At 45.5% G+C, this 19,363-nt stretch overlaps 1 protein-coding gene across 1 annotated transcript in view; it reads left to right on the forward strand.

Moving 5' to 3' along the window:
- LOC131255422 (uncharacterized) overlaps positions 1-19,363 on the forward strand; it is a 29,752-nt gene continuing 10,389 nt past the window's right edge. The window contains exons 1-3 of the mRNA XM_058256126.1: positions 1-400; positions 13,912-14,185; positions 18,780-19,096. Of these exons, the coding sequence (XP_058112109.1) occupies positions 19,001-19,096 (96 nt within the window). The 5' untranslated portion in view covers positions 1-400; positions 13,912-14,185; positions 18,780-19,000. The remainder of the gene's footprint in view (positions 401-13,911; positions 14,186-18,779; positions 19,097-19,363) is intronic.

Below are 19,363 nucleotides of genomic sequence, written 5' to 3' on the forward strand. Positions count from 1 at the left end.
AACATTTATTAGGGGCGTTTTTATCACAGGCGGCCACCACAAACCGCCACTATAGATTGAAATCAGGGGCGTTTTTACATGGGCGCCAGTGTACAAAACGCGCCACTGCTGCTGATTTGATTTTAAATGAAAAAAGAATTCCAAAAGTCCCAAATCCAAAACGCGCGCCCCCCAAATTCATCGCGCCTCTTCTCCCACCTATTTTCTCCTAAAACCCTTTTCCGCTCCTCTCCTCCGAAATCCCAAATCCCGACCGAAACTCTCTCTCTCTCTCCAACGTATCTCGATATCCATTTTCCACTCCAGCCTCTCTTGATCTGGCTTCCATTTCCGTTGGTGGTTGAAGACGTTGATCTCTCGACCATTGCCGTCCTTCTTGCCGGAACACGCCAGAGTCTGTGTAACACCCTAAAAATCAGGGGTCGAGCATAAACTCAATCCACGAGTTCCAACGCATCACTTATGCAACATAATTAATGATGATTAAATGTTGTTTGTGTTAGTGCATTAATCATGACTGGGATTATACCAAAATAGTAATTCATACTCTAGATCAATTCATATAACACAAGCGGAAGACTGGAAAATGTATATAAACGTGTATGAGTCAAAAGAATCACGATCGGTCTCCAGAGTATGAATACATCACTGAGTCACCATATACATGTAATAGTTCAAAATAGTTCAATTACAATAACAAACCCTGTAGCCCCGACGGTTCGGATGGCCTAAGCGAAACCACCATAGAATTGTATATATGAGAACTCATCCTGATCATCATAGTAATCGGGCTCCGCCTCCTGAGTTGCATCGTCATCTGCAACTAAGACAGAGTCTGGTGGGTGTTCAGAACACCGTCCCAGAACGTGGGAGTGAGTGATCAACTCAGTGGAACCATAAAATAAAGGTTAACATGTTCTCAATTCAGTCAAGCAGTAATGATAAAGCAATACAATTAACATCCCTAAGTACTCTGATTAATGCATGGATGAAATGTAAGCATGATGCATGCCCTCGCCTACACTCCCTCGTGCGACACCATCTTACGGTCGCGGCATGCTTTCTTCCCTCTGTGCTCTTCAACCCGGGGCACATGCAGTGTGATGTAATGAGCGTGATTACCGAGTTATTATTAGTCCTTTTCATACAGCAGGATTGGGAAGCTAAGGTACCTCCCTTATATCAATTCTCAAACGATGATCCATTCTAGGGTCATCAATCCAAGTAAATCTCATAAGATGTTATGGTTCTAGGTCGCTGCAAAGGGCTCGTCACCTTATTAGTGCAAGCCTAATGTACTCTTGTTGTTACGTAAAAGTTCGTCGCCTCTACACAGTCTTTGTGTACGCTCGAGGTCACTACAAAGGGCTCGTCACCTTATCAGTGTAGGCCGACAGCTCGAATACAGTGTCCCATACCACCGTATTCGGCTCACGAGTCTGGGTTGCTCACTGGTCACTACGGGGAGGCTCGTCACCCCAGCGTAGGCCGCAGCTCGACCACGGTGTCCCATACCACCATGCCCAGCTCATGAGTCTTAGTGGATCGAGGTACCAAGGTTTAAAAGGATTTTCACTGGTGAGTTTGGTACCTTAGATTCAAGCAGTAGCGTCCATACATAGTGAACATACATCGGGTCAATCGGGTTACTTGACGAGCTCGATTAGTACGAGCGCACGTTGAGTTGACCGACATGAAGTGCGTAAGCACTCCGTGTGGCCTAACCACTACCGACATCCCAAGTATCGCTCGGATTCATCGATCACGTCCTATGTGGCGAGACAACTTCAGCCACCAAATCAAGACCTCTTACCGATTGCCTGGACTACTTCGTAGTCCTAAACACATTCAATTATAACAGATAATCATACAAGCAAATCAGAACAGTAATGGATCAACAATTCCATTCATACAAGCATGTGAGCATTTGATGGATTTCAACTTAAACATGAATTCACACATAAGCAGTGTCTAAGTAAACTGACAAAGAATGTAAGTTACATGGAGGAAATCATACACATCGTTAAGGTAGTTGAGAATTTCTTCTCAATACCCATATAAAGTACAATTTATTACACACTTGTTCATTCAGACATTTCTACAAACACTTAGACTACATATTCCAACATACATGACGTATGTTGGTGATAGCACGTATTAGGATAAATCCTTTTGCCAAGGAGTTGTTACACATACAACTAGCACAAACACATGACAATTAATCATGGCAAGCACACATTCAAATTTCATACGCATACAATACTTTCTACATATACATGGAATACGCTAATCTCAATATAGTTCATATATATCAGAAATGCGATACCAACATCGCATTTGGAATGAGAAATTGCACCCATATCAGTAATAAACCATTAACCGACATTGAAAGCCTTGAAAACCATAACCTATACGTTTATAGTCCGCACCTTTCGCCTGTAGACTCGCAATGAACTCAGTTTTAAAGCTAAGTCTTTGTCTATGGCAGATTGGCAACCTATAACATAAATTAGGTTAGCTATTTCATAACTTACACTATCTAAAACCCTAAAACAGATTAGAGTTAGGTTTTCTTACCTAAGAACGGGATTGGTATCGCCCGTATAGCGACACAGGAGTGGTGGCTAAGTGCGTGGAGTAGCGGGATCGAATCCCAAGAAGAATCTCCAACTCTCACTCTCACTTTCTCTCTTTTCCCTTCTCTTTTCTCTTCTCTCTCTCCTAGGGTTTTATCAAATTCGTATGGGGTGAGAGGGAGAGGGTTTAAAGTCCTTATATAGGCCCAAGTTTGATGGGAATGGCCCTAGGGCCAAGGTATACTTAGGTTATATCCAAATATGGACCGTTCCGGTCCAACAGAGCACTTCTGGTGGCTCCTTTTTCCACGTGTGGTCGGACTTAAGATCCCTGACCATGGATCTAGGTTAGGCTGAGTTTTCGTTCCGATCGGATTTACAGATCGACCGTGGCTGACCAGTTTCAGTTCAATGGTCACTATCACTCGATCTGGGCCACAAGTACATCGACATGGGTGGGACATTTCTCCTGATCCGAGGGTGTATTTGGGTCAGATTCTGACGGTCTGAATCCTTATATTTGGCCCGCAAGTGACACGACTCAGATTACTTAAATTCAAATTTTTATTTCTAAATATTTTCACGTTTCTCACACACTTTGCTCCGGGCTCAAGTTGTGCATTTCTAGACACAATCAAGACTTGATTTTCGAGGGGGTTGTCAAGTCCAATAATGCGGTCATATCCATATAGTTTCAGGGAAATCGGACTTTCGACGTGCGGTCTAGGTCTGATACGGAGTTTCGGTGTGCTCCTGAGAGCAACTGGGTTTTGAGATGGATTCTAGATTTCAGGGTAATGTAGCGTCAATGATTTTGCACGTTTTGGGTCTTGCAGATCATATTTAAAGGATTAGTGCTGATTTCAGAAGCACTCTAATTTAGCACTTGCTAACTTTAACCTAATTTTCTAAAGGTTTTGATCCTGGGTAATTTCTGCCTGAGGTGGTACTCAAGTCTTTGTACGGGTTTTTTCGAGACGTTACAATCTACCCCCCTTAAAAAAAATTTCATCCTTGAAATTAGTACCTTTTCGTACTCCTCAAGAATCTGAAGATAGTTCTTTTGAACCTCGGCTTTTGTCTCCCAAGTAGCCTCTTCTTCCCTGTGATGCGTCCACAGCACTTTCACAAGTGGAATGACTTTGCTACGCAGTACCTACTCCTTCCTGTCTAGGATGCGCGTTGGTCGTAGTACATATGTAGCGTCCTCGCTCAACTGTACCTGCTCCCATATGATAATGTGGGAAGGATCGGGAACGTATTTCTTCAGCATAGATACATAAAATACGTTATGCACGCCCGCAAGTGGTGTAGGCAAAGCAAGGCGGTACGCTACAGCCCCCACTCGATCAAGCATCTGGAATGGGCCAATGAATCGAGGCGTAAGCTTCCCCTTCTTGCCAAACCGAAGGACTCCATTCATAGGGGAAACTCTGAGGAACACATGGTCTCCAACCTCGAACTCTAGCGGTCGCCGCCTCGTATCGGCGTAGCTCTTCTGTCTGCTCTGCGCTGTCAGGAGTCGGCGCTTAATAATATCAACTTTCTCTGAAGTCACCTGAACTAACTCTGGGCCAATTAAGCTCTTCTCGCCAACCTCTGCCCAGCAATGCGGTGCCCTACACGGACGCCCATACAGTGCCTCATAAGGAGCCATGCCAATACTCGCCTGGAAGCTGTTGTTATAGGCGAACTCTGCATAGGGAAGACAGACATCTCAACTGTCCTTGAAATCCAGCACACAGGCCCGCAACATATCTTCCAGAATCTGATTCACCCGTTCCGTCTGCCCGTCAGTCTATGGGTGGAACGCGGTACTGAACTTCAACTTTACACCCATCGCTTTCTCAACGCGAGTCCAGAAAATGGATGTAAATCGTGTGTCTCTGTCCGACACGATCTCCAAGGGAACTTCATGTAGACATACAATCTCCTTGATGTACAACCTGACCAACTCGTCTGCAGAGTTCGAAACTCTGATAGGGAGGAAATGAGCAGATTTCATCAATCGGTCCACGATCACCCATATGGAATCATAACCCTTCCTCGTCTTCAGTAGACCTGAAATGAAATCCATAAAGATGAAGTCCCACTTCCATTCTGCTATGGGCATGAGCTGAAGTAGTCCAGGAGGTCGGGATGCTCTACCTTGACCTACTAGCACGTGAGACAACGGGACACGTAATTTGCTATGTGAGCCTTCATATTGTCCCACCAGTACGACCTCTTCATGTCACGATACATCTTCGTACTGCCTGGATGCATAGCCATCCGAGAATCGTGAGCAGCCTCAAGAACTTCTTTCCTCAAGTCAGGGAGGTTCGGGACGCATAAGCGGCCACGGTAACGTAAGCCTCCATCCATTCCAACTCTCCATTCGGCGTCCTCATCGCTGCTTGCCTGTTCTCTCATGTTCGCCAATAGCTCATCGTCTGTCTGAGCCGCGATGATCCTGTCATCAATGAGGGGTCGTACTCGAATATGTGCGATGCCCTCATATGGCTCCTCCACCGTGAGTTTCTACTCAAAGTCTCGCACGAAATCTACCATGTCCCACTCTGCTACCATCAATGGAGCCACAAATGCCAATGCCTTCTTGTGGCTCAGTGCGTCTGCCACAAGGTTGGCGTTGCCAGGATGGTAAGAGATTTCGAACTTGAAGTCCTTCAAGGTCTCTATCCATCGGTGCTGCCTCATATTCAAATCTCGCTGAGTGAATATATACTTAAGGCTCTTATGGTCACAAAAGAGCTCGAACTCCTCTCCGTAGAGGTAATGTCTCCAGAGCTTCAGTGCAAAGATGACGGCTGCTAACTCGAGGTCGTGCGTAGGGTAATTTTCCTCATGTTTCCTCAACTGTCTCGAGGCATATGCAATCACCCTGTCCTTTTGCATAAGGACACAACCTAAACCAACACGAGACGCGTCGGTATATATGACATACTTGACTCCTTGCTCTGACAATACTAGCACAGGGGCGGACGTCAACCTGTCCTTCAGTTCTTGAAAAGCTGCTTCTCCATTTTCATTCCAGGTGAACTTCAAATCTTTCCGTGTTAACTGAGACAAAGGTCTGGCTATCTTCGAGAAGTCCCGAATGAATCGTCGATAGTAACCTGCCAGACCGAGAAAACTCTCACTTCGGTAACCGAATCGGGCTGCTCCCAGTCCTGAACTGTGGCTACCTTAGCAAGGTCCACAGCTATCCCTTCCTTGGACACCATATGTCCCAGCGCATTTCTTGTACTGGGCGAACAACTAGTTCTTCCTCAGAGTATCCAAGACTACTCGTAGGTGTTCCTTGTGTTCTTCCCGACTCTTGGAGTATATTAGAATGTCGTCAATAAACACAATGACGAATCGGTAAATGAACGGCCGTAATACTCTGTTCATCAAGTCCATGAACACAGCTGGAGCGTTCGTAAGACCGAACGACATCAGAAGAAATTCATAGTGTCCAAAATTGGTCCTGAAGGCCGTCTTCTGCACGTCCTTATCCCTGACGTGCAACTGGTGATACCCCTACTGCAAGTCAATCTTCGAGAAATACCTTGCCCCTTTCAACTGATCAAACAGGTCATCTATCCTGGGCAAATGATACTTGTTCTTTACCGTCACTTGGTTCAATCTGTGATAATCAATACACAATCGCAGTGAGCCGTCCTTCTTCACTAACAACACGGGTGCTCCCCAAGGAGACACACTTGGCCATATGAAGTTAGCATCTAACAAATCGCCGATCTATTTCCTCAGCTCCTCCATCTCACACGGAGCCATGCGATAGGTCGGAAGAGATACAGGTGTCGTACCAGGCACTAGGTCGATGGTAAAATGAATTTTGCGCTGAGGGGGTAGTCCAGGTATCTTCCTGAACACGTCTGAGAACTCTTGGACCACAAGAGTGTCCTCAAGCGTTGGATCATGAGCGTCCTCCAGCATGGAAGCATAACAATCAATGCGATAGGGCCAACTGACCTACACCAGGAAAGTAAAGGTCGTGCCATCTGGTCCATAAGCTGTCACCACTCTAAAATCGCAGTCGATCTCTGCCTTCATCTCTGTGAGCCAATCCATACCGAGAATGACATTATAATGATGTAATGGGGTGACAATCAAGTCGAGGAGCACTGTCCCGCTCCCTACATCTATTGAACACCCCTTACAGATCTTGATAACATCCGAGAAAGTCCTCGTGGTAGTAAGGATTCTCACCCCAACCATAGGACTAGTTTCCAACCCTAGCCACTTGACTGCTGTGCATGATATGATAGAGACAGTGGACCCGGTGTCCACTAATAAAAAGACTGGAGTACCTTGGATATGTGCCGTAATATCAAAAGTCATAGGTGGTGTAGGTGCTACCTCTGATGCTTCAGCTGTAAGTGAGTGCACTCGAGCCTGCTGAAAACGATTGGGCTGAGGTGCCATAGGCCGTTGAGGTGGCCTAAATCGAGGTGCAGGGGGCCTGAAGGAAGGATGTGCAGGTGCTGTCTGTAGGGGTGGAGCCGATAGAGCCTGAGGGCGAGGGCAGTCGATTCTCTGTGGCGGCGACCCACTATCTCTCATACGTGCAAAACAGTTCTCCGCAGCATGACCTGGTCTCCCACAATACATACATGTCACACCAGGTCGCCTCATCGGAACTAGTGGCGCTGCAATCCTTGGAGGAGAGTCGGTACGGGATCTCTTGCCGAGGAATGGCCTGCTCGGCATATCTGGTCGTGGCCTAGGAATCATAGGCCCATGAGAATGTGACAGTCGATCCCCATCCTGCTCCGCCCGTATAGACATGTGTACTAGCTCAGCATATGAGGGTATGCTAGCACAACACATCTTCGAGCGAATATCAGGTCGCAAGCCCTCGGAAAAATGCCACATCCGCATCTGCGCGTCAGCAAGTACTGTAGGGACGTATCTGCCCAACTCCGTAAATCGGTGCTCGTACTCTGTCACTGACATGCCTCCCTGTCTGAGGCGCAAGAACTCATTCTCCTTCTTGTGCCGGTACGTCTGGGGATAGTACTTCTCATGGAAGCAGAACTCAAAAGCTGTCCACGTTCATACATAGTCAATTGCAACAGTCCGCAGGATACTATCCCACCACAAGCTGGCCTCCTTTTCAAACATAAAGGCGACCAACTCGACCTGCTCTGGCTCTGTACAGTGTAACATCCTCAGCATCTTAGAGATGCGGTCTAGCCAATATTCGGCTTGCTCGGGTCTGTGAGAACTCGCAAAGGTAGGAGGCCGCAAGTGCTGAAATCACTCGAGGAGGCCACTCGTACCCAAATTCCCCATAGGGTATATATTAGGTGCAGACTGCTCCAACTTATTAGTAGGTGGGGCCGACCGAGGCTCATGCTACGTCGAAGAAGATGCACGGTTTTGCTCACGAACCGGTGATGTATAAGGTGGTGGCCCAACCGTAGGACCAGTAGAAGGCTGAGGCTCAGGCATAGTCTCACGAACCGGGCCCAAACTAGGGTCCGTACGACCATCACTCTGGGGAGGTGCCTGGTCCATTGAATCAATAAGTGTGAGGCATGCCGTGCTCCGAGTGCCCTATATAAAATAGGGTGTAATTTACGTAAGATGTAGCATAGCAATACACAATCCTTTAAGCATTCCACACGACTTCATAGCAAAAGAGACCGCATGCATTTTATTTACCAAAATTGTCACAATTACATAAGATACGTCATAACATGAATCATGACAGGAAACGCATATGAGCTATTACAAGTAAAGCTGTAAACGTTAAAACAAGCCAACATTAAAACACACACTCTCTAAGACAACAACAAAATAAACTAGGGCGACGACATAGATGATTAGACATCCGAGTCTGGCGATGGAGGAGGGGCACCCTTATCCTGTAGGCAGCACAGGATGGACTTCAAAGTGCAAGTCACTTTCTTAAACTTGTGTTTCACGAGGTCCCGAAGGTCCATTATATCCTGTCGTAGGACAACCTGACCTTCCTCCAGTCGACCTAAGCGAGCTTGAACGGTGCCACGCTCCGGTGCCGTAGGAGGGGAGTTCTCATCCCTATCCTGGGCCTCCTCTTCTTCCTCGCTCTGCTCTTCTATTTCAGCTCCCCCTTCTTCCTTACTCTCTTCCTCTTCACTCTCTGTCTCATCCTCACTCTCTTCCTCTTCACTCTCTGTCTCATCCTCACTCTCATCAAGTTGGGCTTGTCGTTGTCGTGGCCCGATTCCCATCTGATTGAGAGTCGCTTCATTGATGTAATGGATTGGCACCGGCTTTTTCGCCCCAAGTCTGTAGCCAAACTCATGTGTAATCTTGCATATGAGTCGGCCGAATGGGAGCGAATCCGACCTCCTGTTAGAGTGTGCAGTGAGAACTATCTGTCGCAGAACATAAGTAGGCACACAGCTTCTCTCTCTGCCCCACTTGATACAGGAAATCTACCATCAGGCGCATGCACTCGCTGCGGTTGCTCCACCTGGGGTAAACGTTGAACGTGAAGATGTGGTGAAGTAGACGGAAGTCGCCAGTCATATTGGTCACTAGAAGGCTATTGTTGGGTTGCCACTGAACCAGTTGGTCACAAAGGGTCCGTGTACGACGATCTCTTTCACGTGCACTCCTTAGATTCTTTTCACTTGCATGTGCCTCGCCAAGAGGCACATTCATAAGCCGAAATATTAAACCAACGTCAATTGTGGCTTTTCGATCTCTTCCACAAGGGATCTTGAACTGCAAGGGATCCAGCGTAATCTCTCGAATGTGGGCATAGAAAGCTCGGACAGTGCCCACATTTGCGCGATACTCGCCCTCAAATAGCGGACCCCACCCGGCCTCTTCGAGGCGCTCGAGTAAGAGGTATTCCCCAAATAGCCTTGCATCCACATGAGCTTCAAAAAGGACCCTACGACCCTCATAAATTCCATGCGACAGCTCCGCTAACAGAGTCCTTCCAAAGGGAGCCTGGGGATCAAGATCCCGTTTAGTCTGAAACTTTCGAGTGACGCTCGTACTCACGGCGGCACCTCTTGGTCTCCTTGAACGAGTAGGGCGACTAGGCCCAGCTTCTTCCACTGGAGCTCTTTTCTTTCCCATGAGAGAAAGAAGGGCAGAAAGAGAGAAAATAGTCGTCACAAGCTCAAAAAAAGCCATTGAGATGAAAGGAAAAGTGGGAATAAGATGGGTTATGGGCTCACAAGATCGTTGAAGCACACAATGGTATTTGTGTGTTCCAAAAAGGGAAGGAACAAAGAAAGTTGAAGGAATGAGGAAGATTAGAAGAGGGATTGTTGGGTTTTGGAATCTTGAGCTACAAAAAGGGGATGTGTAGGCTTAAAAGAAAGGGAATAAAGAGGGAAAATGATGGAATAGGATAGGTTAGTGTGTTTACACGAATTTGAGACTCAAATGGAGGGTTTAAGAGCTCAAATGAGAGAATAGAAATGGGTTGGCAGCGGTGGTAGAGGGTTTTTGAAGGGGTGGTGCAAGGGTTGCACAAAAATGAGAAAGAGAGCATTTGGAGGAGGGATTTGAATGGAAAATCTGAGATTTTTGGAGAAAAGGAAAGCTTGGGGTGGTGGTTTATGAAGGAGAGGTGGCATAGGAGGGGTTTTAATCAACCCCACCCGCGTGCGTGGGCCCCACAACACCCAGGACCCGTCGGCCCGAGCCGGCCCGCTCGGCCAGGCCCGTTTGGCGATGAGGCCTCGCCAAACCGGCGAGGTCCTCGCCGGTCGCTGGACTTTCCGGTGGGGTCTTGCCCTTTGGGCGAGGTCCTCCTGCCCCCTGGGTCCCAAAAAGGTGTGGGTCCCACCCTGGGTCCCCTGGAAGTGCCTCGTTTGGCCCCCGACTCCGTTTTGAGTCGTTTCGGGTCCTTTCGAGCACTTTCTGATGTAACCTCGTCTTTTCTTGATTGTTGAAGGCTGGGATTGCGTAAATCATGGCATAAACTCGTCGATTGACGGTCTAGGGATGATCCGGGGTCGACTCAAGCGATCACGGATGTGTACAGACCCAATCTCGGCGATCGTTTTCGGTAACTTTCGTCAATCGGCGAAACTGAAAATCCTAAGCTTGTCTCTACTTTTTTTTTTCTCGCACCCACCTAGGTCTAAATGCGTCAGCGTACGTCGTGTGACCATAACCCAGGTCCGGTTTAATTCAAATCATGCTCTGATACCAACTTGTAACGCCCTGAAAATCGAGGGTCGAGCATAAACTTAATCCACGAGTTTCAATGCATCACTTATGCAACATAATTAATGATGATTAAATGTTATCTGTGTTAGTGCATTAATCATGAGTGAGATTATACCAAAACAGTAATTCATACTCCAGATCAATTCATAAACACAAGCGGAAGACTCAAAAATGTATATAAACATGTTTGAGTCAAAAGAATCACGATCGGTCTCCAGAGTATGAATACATCACTGAGTCACCATATACATGTAATAGTTCAACTACAATAATAAACCCTATAGCCCCGACGGTCCGGATGGCCTAAGTGAAACCACCGGAGAATTGCATATATGAGAACTCATCCTTATCATCATAGTAATCGGGCTCCGCCTCCCGAGTCGCATCGTTATCTGCAACTAAGACAGAGTCTGGTGGGTGTTCAGAACACCGTCCCAGAACGTGGGAGTGAGTGATCAACTCAGTGGAATCATAAAGCAAAGGTTAACATGTTCTCAATTCAGTCAAGCAGTAATGATAAAGCAATACAATTAAACATCCCTAAGTACTCTGATTAATGTAAGAATGAAATGTAAGCATGACGCATGCCCTCGCCTATACTCCCTCGTGCGACACCATCTTACAGTCGCGGCATGTTTCTTCCCTCTGTGCTCTTCAAGCCGGGGCACATGCAGTGCGATGTAATGAGCGTGATTACCGAGTTATTATTAGTCCTTTTCATACAGCAGGATTGGGAAGATAAGGTACCTCCCTTATATCAATTCTCAAACGATGATCCATTTTAGGGTTGTCAATCCAAGTAAATCTCATACGATGTTATGGTTCTAGGTTGCTGCAAAGGGCTCGTCACCTTATCAGTGTAGGCCTAGTGTACTCTTATTGCTACATAAGGGCTCATCGCCTCTATGTAGTCTTAGTGTACCTTCAAGGTCACTACAAATGGCTCGTTACCTTATCAGTGTAGGCCGACAGCTCGAATACAGTGTCCCATACCACCGTATTCGGCTCACGAGTCTGGGTTGCTCACTGGTCACTACGGGGAGGCTCGTCACCCTAGCGTAGGCTGACAGCTCGACCATGGTGTCCCATACCACCATGCCCGGCTCATGAGTCTTAGCGGATCGATGTACCAAGGTTTAAAAGGGTTTTCACTGGTGAGTTTGGTACCTTAGATTCAAGCAGTAGCGTCCATATATGGTGAACATACATCGGGTCAATCGGGTTACTTGACGAGCTCGATTAGTACGAGTGCACGTTGAGTTGACTGACATGAAGTGCGTAAGCACTCCGTGTGGCCTAACCACTGCCGACATCCCAAGTACAGCTCGGATTCATCGATCACGTCTTATGTGGCGAGACAAACTCAGCCACCAAATCAGGACCTGTTACCGATTGCCTGGACTATTTCGTAGTCCCAAACACATTCAATTATAACAGATAATCATACAAGCAAATCAGAACAGTAATGGATCAACAATTCCATTCATACAAGCATGTGAGCATTTGATGGATTTCAACTTAAACATGAATTCACACATAAGCAGTGTCTAAGTAAATAGACAAAGAATGTAAGTTACATGGAGGAAATCATACACATCGTTAAGGTAGTTGAGAATTTCTTCTCAATACCCATATAAAGTACAATTTATTACACACTTGTTCATTCAGACATTTCTACAAACACTTAGACTACATATTCCAACATATATGACGTATGTTGGTGATAGCACGTATTAGGACAAATCCTTTTGCCGAGGAGTTATTACACATACAACTAGCACAAACACATGACAATTAATCATGGCAAGCACACATTCAAATTTCATACGCATACAATACTTTCTACATATACATGGAATACGCTAATCTCAATATAGTTCATATATATCAGAAACGCGATACCAACATCGCATTTGGAATAGGAAATTGCACCCATATCAGTAATAACCATTAACCGACATTGAAAGCCTTGAAAACCATAACCTATACGTTTATAGTCCGCACCTTTCGCCTGTAGACTCGTAACGAACTCAGTTTTAAAGCTAAGTCTTTGTCTACGACAGATTGGCAACTTATAACATAAATTAGGTTAGCTATTTCATAACTTACACTATCTAAAACCCTAAAACAGATTAGAGTTAGGTTTTCTTACCTAAGAATGGGATTGGTATCGCCCGTATAGCGACACAGGAGTGGTGGCTAAGTGCGTGGAGTAGCGGGATCGAATCCCAGGAAGAATCTCCAACTCTCACTCTCACTCTCACTTTCTCTCTTTTCCCTTCTCTTTTCTCTTTTCTCTCTCCTAGGATTTTATCAAATTCGTATGGGGTGAGAGGGAGAGGGTTTAGGTCCTTATATAGGCCCAGGTTTGATGGGAATGGCCCTAGGGCCAAGGTATACTTAGGTTATATCCAAATATGGACTGTTTAGGTCTAACGGAGCACTTCTGGTGGCCCCTTTTCCACGTGCGGTCGGACTTAAGCTCCCTGACCATGGATTTAGGTCAGGCTGAGTTTTCGTTCCGATCGGATTTACAGATCGACCGTGGCGGACCAGTTTCAATTCAACGGTCACGGTCACTCGATCAGGGCCACAAGTACATCGACATGTGTGAGACATTTCTCCTGATCCGAGGGTGTATTTGGGTCAGATTCTGACGGTCTGAATCCTTATATTTGGCCCGCAAGTGACACGACTCAGATTACTTAAATTTGGATTTTTATTTCAAAATATTTTCACGTTTCTCACACACTTTGCTTCGGGCTCAAGTTGTGTATTTCTAGACACAATCAAGACTTGATTTCCGAGGGGGTTGTCAAGTCCAATAATGCGGTCATATACGTATAGTTTCGGGGAAATCGGACTTTTGACGTGCGGTCCAGGTCCGATACGGAGTTTCGGTGTGCTCCCGAGAGCAACTGGGTTTTGAGATGGATTTTAGATTTCAGAGTAATGTAGCGTCAATGACTTTGCATGTTTTGGGTCTTACAGATCATATTTAAAGTGATTAGTGCTAATTTTATAAGCACTCTAGTTTAGCACTTGCTAACTTTAACCTAATTTTCTAAAGGTTTTGATCCTGGGTAATTTCTGCCTGAGGTGGTACTCGGGTCTTTGTACGGGTTTTTCTGAGACGTTACAATCTGAGAAGGCCCGCAAGAGGAAGTGCTGAGGATCTGAAACCTCCTCTCCTACGCTTCATAGTAGTTCTCTCCGTTTGCTTCCATGGCGGAAGATGAAGCTCCATCACCACCTCCTCCTTAAACCCTAGAAAATCCCATTGCCGAATCTCAAAAGTTAGGCAATGAAATCGAGGAGACGTCGCCCTCCAAGAAGAAGAGAAAGAAATCCGAACCAGATCAAGCAGACCCAGAAAACCGAAGACTCCAATCCAGGAAACCCTAAGAAACTTAAGACGGAAGGTAAGAAATAGTAAAAGAAGGGAAGGGTAAAAAGGGAAATTTCTGATTCATTTTCAAAATTCGTTATTACATCAGGACAGCTAAACGGGTAAAAGCCTGGCTAATATATGCCAGGAATTCTCCTAATATTTCTGATTAGGTCTTCATTTTCGTTTTTTCTTTTTTACGCTCTTTATTTCTCATCAGAGAGCTTTCTTGATGGGGACATCACGCGCACACGCGCACTCACGCTGCCCCCCCTACGCACGTATGTATGCAGAAGGAGGACCCCACCATCGATCTGGCTCGATGACGACGTCCAGAGAGGGCCTCCTAGCTAGAAGACAAGTTTTGGTTTAGAAAAGTAGCCCGATAGTCAAGAAAAGCCCACCATGGGATCTCATGAGCGTGGCCCACTCATCGGATTGGTTTTATACTTTAGGTTTTGCTTATTGTTATTATTTAGAACATCGTGAACGCTTTAGATTTCCTCGTTTGATTTTTATTTTAGTTTACTTAATCGCCAAGTAATAGGTGTCGCACATGGTGCGAGTTTTTGGGTATAGGGTTCTCCCTATAAATAGGCACCCTTTGTAGTTCTTTTCATTCATTGAAGTTAATAAAAAAATTCCTGCTTTATTTTTCTGCTCTCTTCGTGAGTTGTGGAAGAATTCAAAAGTGGGTGCGAAGCCCTCCCTTTTCGAAGGGCTAACTACCGTGGTGCGAAGCCACATCGATCCCAATTCACCCCCATCTTCCATCATCTTTTTTTCATCTTCCCCCACCATCCGTACTTTGAATTTGTCCTTTTGTTGCATCAGATTTCTTCATTGAAGCAGGTTTCCAGATTTCGGCCCGCAGGCGAGCTGAAACTTCGGCGGAGCACCACGCACAAACCGTACATCGGATCGAGCTGAAATTTGAAGGTTTTGGAGTCCATCCCTGGCTGACCAGGGCCAAGGTGGCCTTTTTCTGAATAGTGGGCCCCACACACGTGCGGCCGGGATCACACGCACGTCCGTTTGGGCCATTGTTGTTATCCACACGCGGGATCATCTTTTGGCTCAGGTTTTTATCTTCTTTTATCCTCTCATAGCCTTTTTTCATAAGTCATAACCCTATATTACATGATCCCTAATTGATTTGCTCCTTTTTATCACCTTAGGGTTCCTTGAATTGAAATTAGGGAATCCCTTGGATTAGGAACTGATTTTTATGCATGAGTAGTTGATTTTATTTCCCTTTGACATTGTTTGGTTTATAATTTTATTGGTCCAGTCCTAGCCTGTGTCGGCTTGGACCCGCATAGATTCCCCTTTAATTGAATGTTTGGATTTTCATGTGGGATGTGGAATTTGTGTGATTGTTTCTGAATTGGTGTGATCTAAGCCTGCAATCTTGCATATCATATTTAATTTTCCATGTCCTGCATCAAATTTGGTATCAGAGCCTAGGGTTCTTATAGGGGAATTCACCACATATTTAGGGTTTAGTTTGTTTGAGTCCTTCATGCATTCAGTCCATCATATATAGTTGAATTTTAGTAACAGTGTATAGTCTCCTTCATATAGAGTCTCGTAGGGTCATTTAGTTTTTAGACGCATATAGTTGTCATAGAAGGTCTTTAGGTTGAGCAAGTCAGTGTATGCCCACACGTACGGGTCGCGGTTTCGGTTTGCACCCTACACTAAACATGGAACAATTGCAAGAGTCACTAAACAAGATATCTCAGACGTTGGAGTCTATGATTAAGCGCTTGGAAATGGACCAATGCTGTGAACAGCTTGATGTACGCATTACCCGACTAAAGACCATCGCTAGGACAAACCCCACCATTGGGGTAGATGTCCAATCTCAAGCAGGTGGCCTGGAGGATACACTAATGAATGGAGTTGGTCAAGGAATCAATTATGGGTGTGCACCCGGACACCCACCCCATGAGAGACATAAAGACCACTATTTTGAGGGGTACAACATGTGTGGCCTTGTGGCTGGAGAGAGTGCACCAGCAGCTAGTGTAGAGTTACCCACTGAGGCCATTCCGGTAATGGATGAGTTACGTGATATCTTTCCTGATGATCTACCGAATGAGTCTCCCCCTAGGAGGGATATAGAGCACACCAGAACATGGGACACCGTAATACCTACAACCGAGTTTACGTTGAATAATTTTATTGATAGGTTCACAGGTCTAAGTCCTCGTGAAGTCCTTACTGATTATAAACCTAGGAAACTTATTGATCTTGTCCCTATGTCACTGTCCCATAGGCCGTTAGAGTCTGCAGAGTCTTTTGCGCATCACATTCATTCATGGCATCAAGAAATCAGGCAGAAGATCATGACTAATAATGAACACTGCACATTTTCTACAGACCAGTATAAAATTTTCAAAGGATTCAATATCGGGGACTCTGTGATGGTCTGCATCAGGCCCGAGCGGTATCCTTCGAGGGCCGTTCGTAAGTTACACGCGTGTAGCGCTGGACCCGTCAAAATTATAAAACGAAACGGTCTCAATGTGTATGAGGTAGATCTTCCACCTTTCATGGGAATTAGTTTCACATCCGATGTGGAGGATTTAGTTACTTTTCAGGGGACCACTGATACTTTGTTCGGCCCTTCGCCCACCCATCCTGATTCTCCATATTTATCCCTTGAACCATGGCCCATTCTCAACCCATTTTTTCAACCTCTACGTCCCATACCTACCCGTCCCGACCCATTTTCTCAGCCTCTACCTCCCATATCTATCCTTCCTAACCCATATTTTCAGCCTCTACGTCCCATACCTACCCTTCCCGACCCATTTTCTCAACCTCTACCTCTCATATCCACTCTTTCTGACCTTTCTTTCCAGCCTCTACCTCCCATACCTAACTTTCTCGATCCATTTTCCCAACCTCTACGTTCCATACCTACCCGTCTTGACCCATTTTCCCAACCTCTACCTCTCATACCTATTCTTCCTGAGATTTTTTCTCAACCTCTCCCTCCCATACCTAACTTTCACACGCCCAGAGAGGAAATAGAGAATATCCAGGACCATCAGATAGTTTCAACGTCGGACGGCGGGTTTCAGAAGTACGTGGTTAAATGGAAGTCACGCCCAGCTTCAGGCAGCATGTGGCTCACTGAGGAGCTTCAGAGACTTGATCCTGACATCCTGAAGCGGTTCAGGAGTTTTATTTCTCCAGTGGCGAAATCTTTGCAGCCGGGGAGAATTGATGGGGACATCACGCGCACACGCGCACTCACGCCGCCCCCCCTACGCACGTACGTACGTAGAAGGAGGACCCCACCATCGATCTGGCTCGATGACGACGTCCAGAGAGGGCCTCCTAGCTAGAAGACAAGTTTTGGTTTAGAAAAGTAGCCCGATAGTCAAGAAAAGCCCACCATGGGATCTCATGAGCGTGGCCCACTCATCGGATTGGTTTTATACTTTAGGTTTTGCTTATTGTTATTATTTAGAACATCGTGAACGCTTTAGATTTCCTTATTTGATTTTTATTTTAGTTTACTTAATCGCCAAGTAATAGGTGTCGCACATGGTGCGAGTTTTTGGGTATAGGGTTCTCCCTATAAATAGGCACCCTTTGTAGTTCTTTTCATTCATTGAAGTTAATAAAAAAATTCCTGCTTTATTTTTCTGCTCTCTTCGTGAGTTGTGGAAGAATTCAAAAGTGGGTGCGAAGCCCTCCCTTTTCGAAGGGCTAACTACCGTGGTGCGAAGCCACATCGATCCCAATTCACCCCCATCTTCCATCATCTTTTTTTTTCATCTTCCCCCACCATCCGTACTTCGAATTTGTCCTTTTGTTGTATCAGATTTCTTCATTGCAGCAGGTTTTCAGATTTCGGCCCGCAGGCAAGCTGCAACTTCGGCGGAGCACCAGCAACAAACCGTAGATCGGATCGAGCTGAAATTTGAAGGTTTTGGAGTCCATCCCTGGCTGACCAGGGCTAAGGTGGCCTTTTTCTGAATAGTGGGCCCCACACACGTGCGGCCGGGATCACACGCACGTCCGTTTGGGCCATTGTTGTTATCCACACGCGGGATCATCTTTTGGCTCAGGTTTTTATCTTCTTTTATCCTCTCATAGCCTTTTTTCATAAGTCATAACCCTATATTACATGATCCCTAATTGATTTGCTCCTTTTTATCACCTTAGGGTTCCTTGAATTGAAATTAGGGAATCCCTTGGATTAGGAACTGATTTTTATGCATGAGTAGTTGATTTTATTTCCCTTTGACATTGTTTGGTTTATAATTTTATTGGTCCAGTCCTAGCCTGTGTCGGCTTGGACCCGCATAGATTCCCCTTTAATTAAATGTTTGGATTTTCATGTGGGATGTGGAATTTGTGTGATTGTTTCTGAATTGGTGTGATCTAAGCCTGCAATCTTGCATATCATATTTAATTTTCCATGTCCTGCATCATTTCTGTTTTCATTGAAATGAAACCAGATCTCCTCTCTCTTTCTCTCTCTCTCTCTCTCCATCTCTCTTCCAAAGTTGGAATTTTATTTATATTGTGATGAAATTCAGGAATTTGGTGACGGAAAAAAAGAAGAAATCAAGGGTAGAAGAGGCAATATTCTCTATTTTGTCCAGGTCAATGACGAAGATGGCATGAGAGAGAGAGAGAGAGTGGGGTGGGTTTGGGAGGGTGGGTGTTGTTGATGTATCTCATTTTGAGTTGAATTCTTGTTGTTTAATGCTGCTGGCATTTTCGAATTGGTTGGAGGTGGTCCAAAAAGAAACATGGCGGATTATGGTCCAAAAAAAAAAAGAAAAGAAAAAGAAAAAGACGGAAGTATCCTCTTCCGAAGTTGATGATTCCAACGGTCTGCTGCCTCTGCAGAGAATGGAAAACAGGCTCGTACTCCACTCTCTGGAGGCACTCGATATTGGAAAATGGCATGCTGCAGGTATCCCCTTTGTTCTTTCGAACGCTCTTGCTGCTTTTGATTGAGTTTCAAATGCATCTACTACACATTAACTAATTTTGAAGCTCAGCTAGATGATGTTGTTCTTTTCAATTCATAATGGCCAGTCGTACTGTTAAGTTTTGATGGTAGTTCAATTGGGAATCACAGCCTACCAACAACAGATTCTCAGGAATGACAGGGGTGAATTCATCCTTGTGTTCCTTTCAGATTGGGGAACAATCCTCCAACATAGTGGGGCTACGGGCC

This window comes from Magnolia sinica, chromosome 9 (genome assembly GCF_029962835.1).
Source record: "Magnolia sinica isolate HGM2019 chromosome 9, MsV1, whole genome shotgun sequence".
In the NCBI taxonomy this organism is placed as follows: Eukaryota; Viridiplantae; Streptophyta; class Magnoliopsida; order Magnoliales; family Magnoliaceae; genus Magnolia; species Magnolia sinica.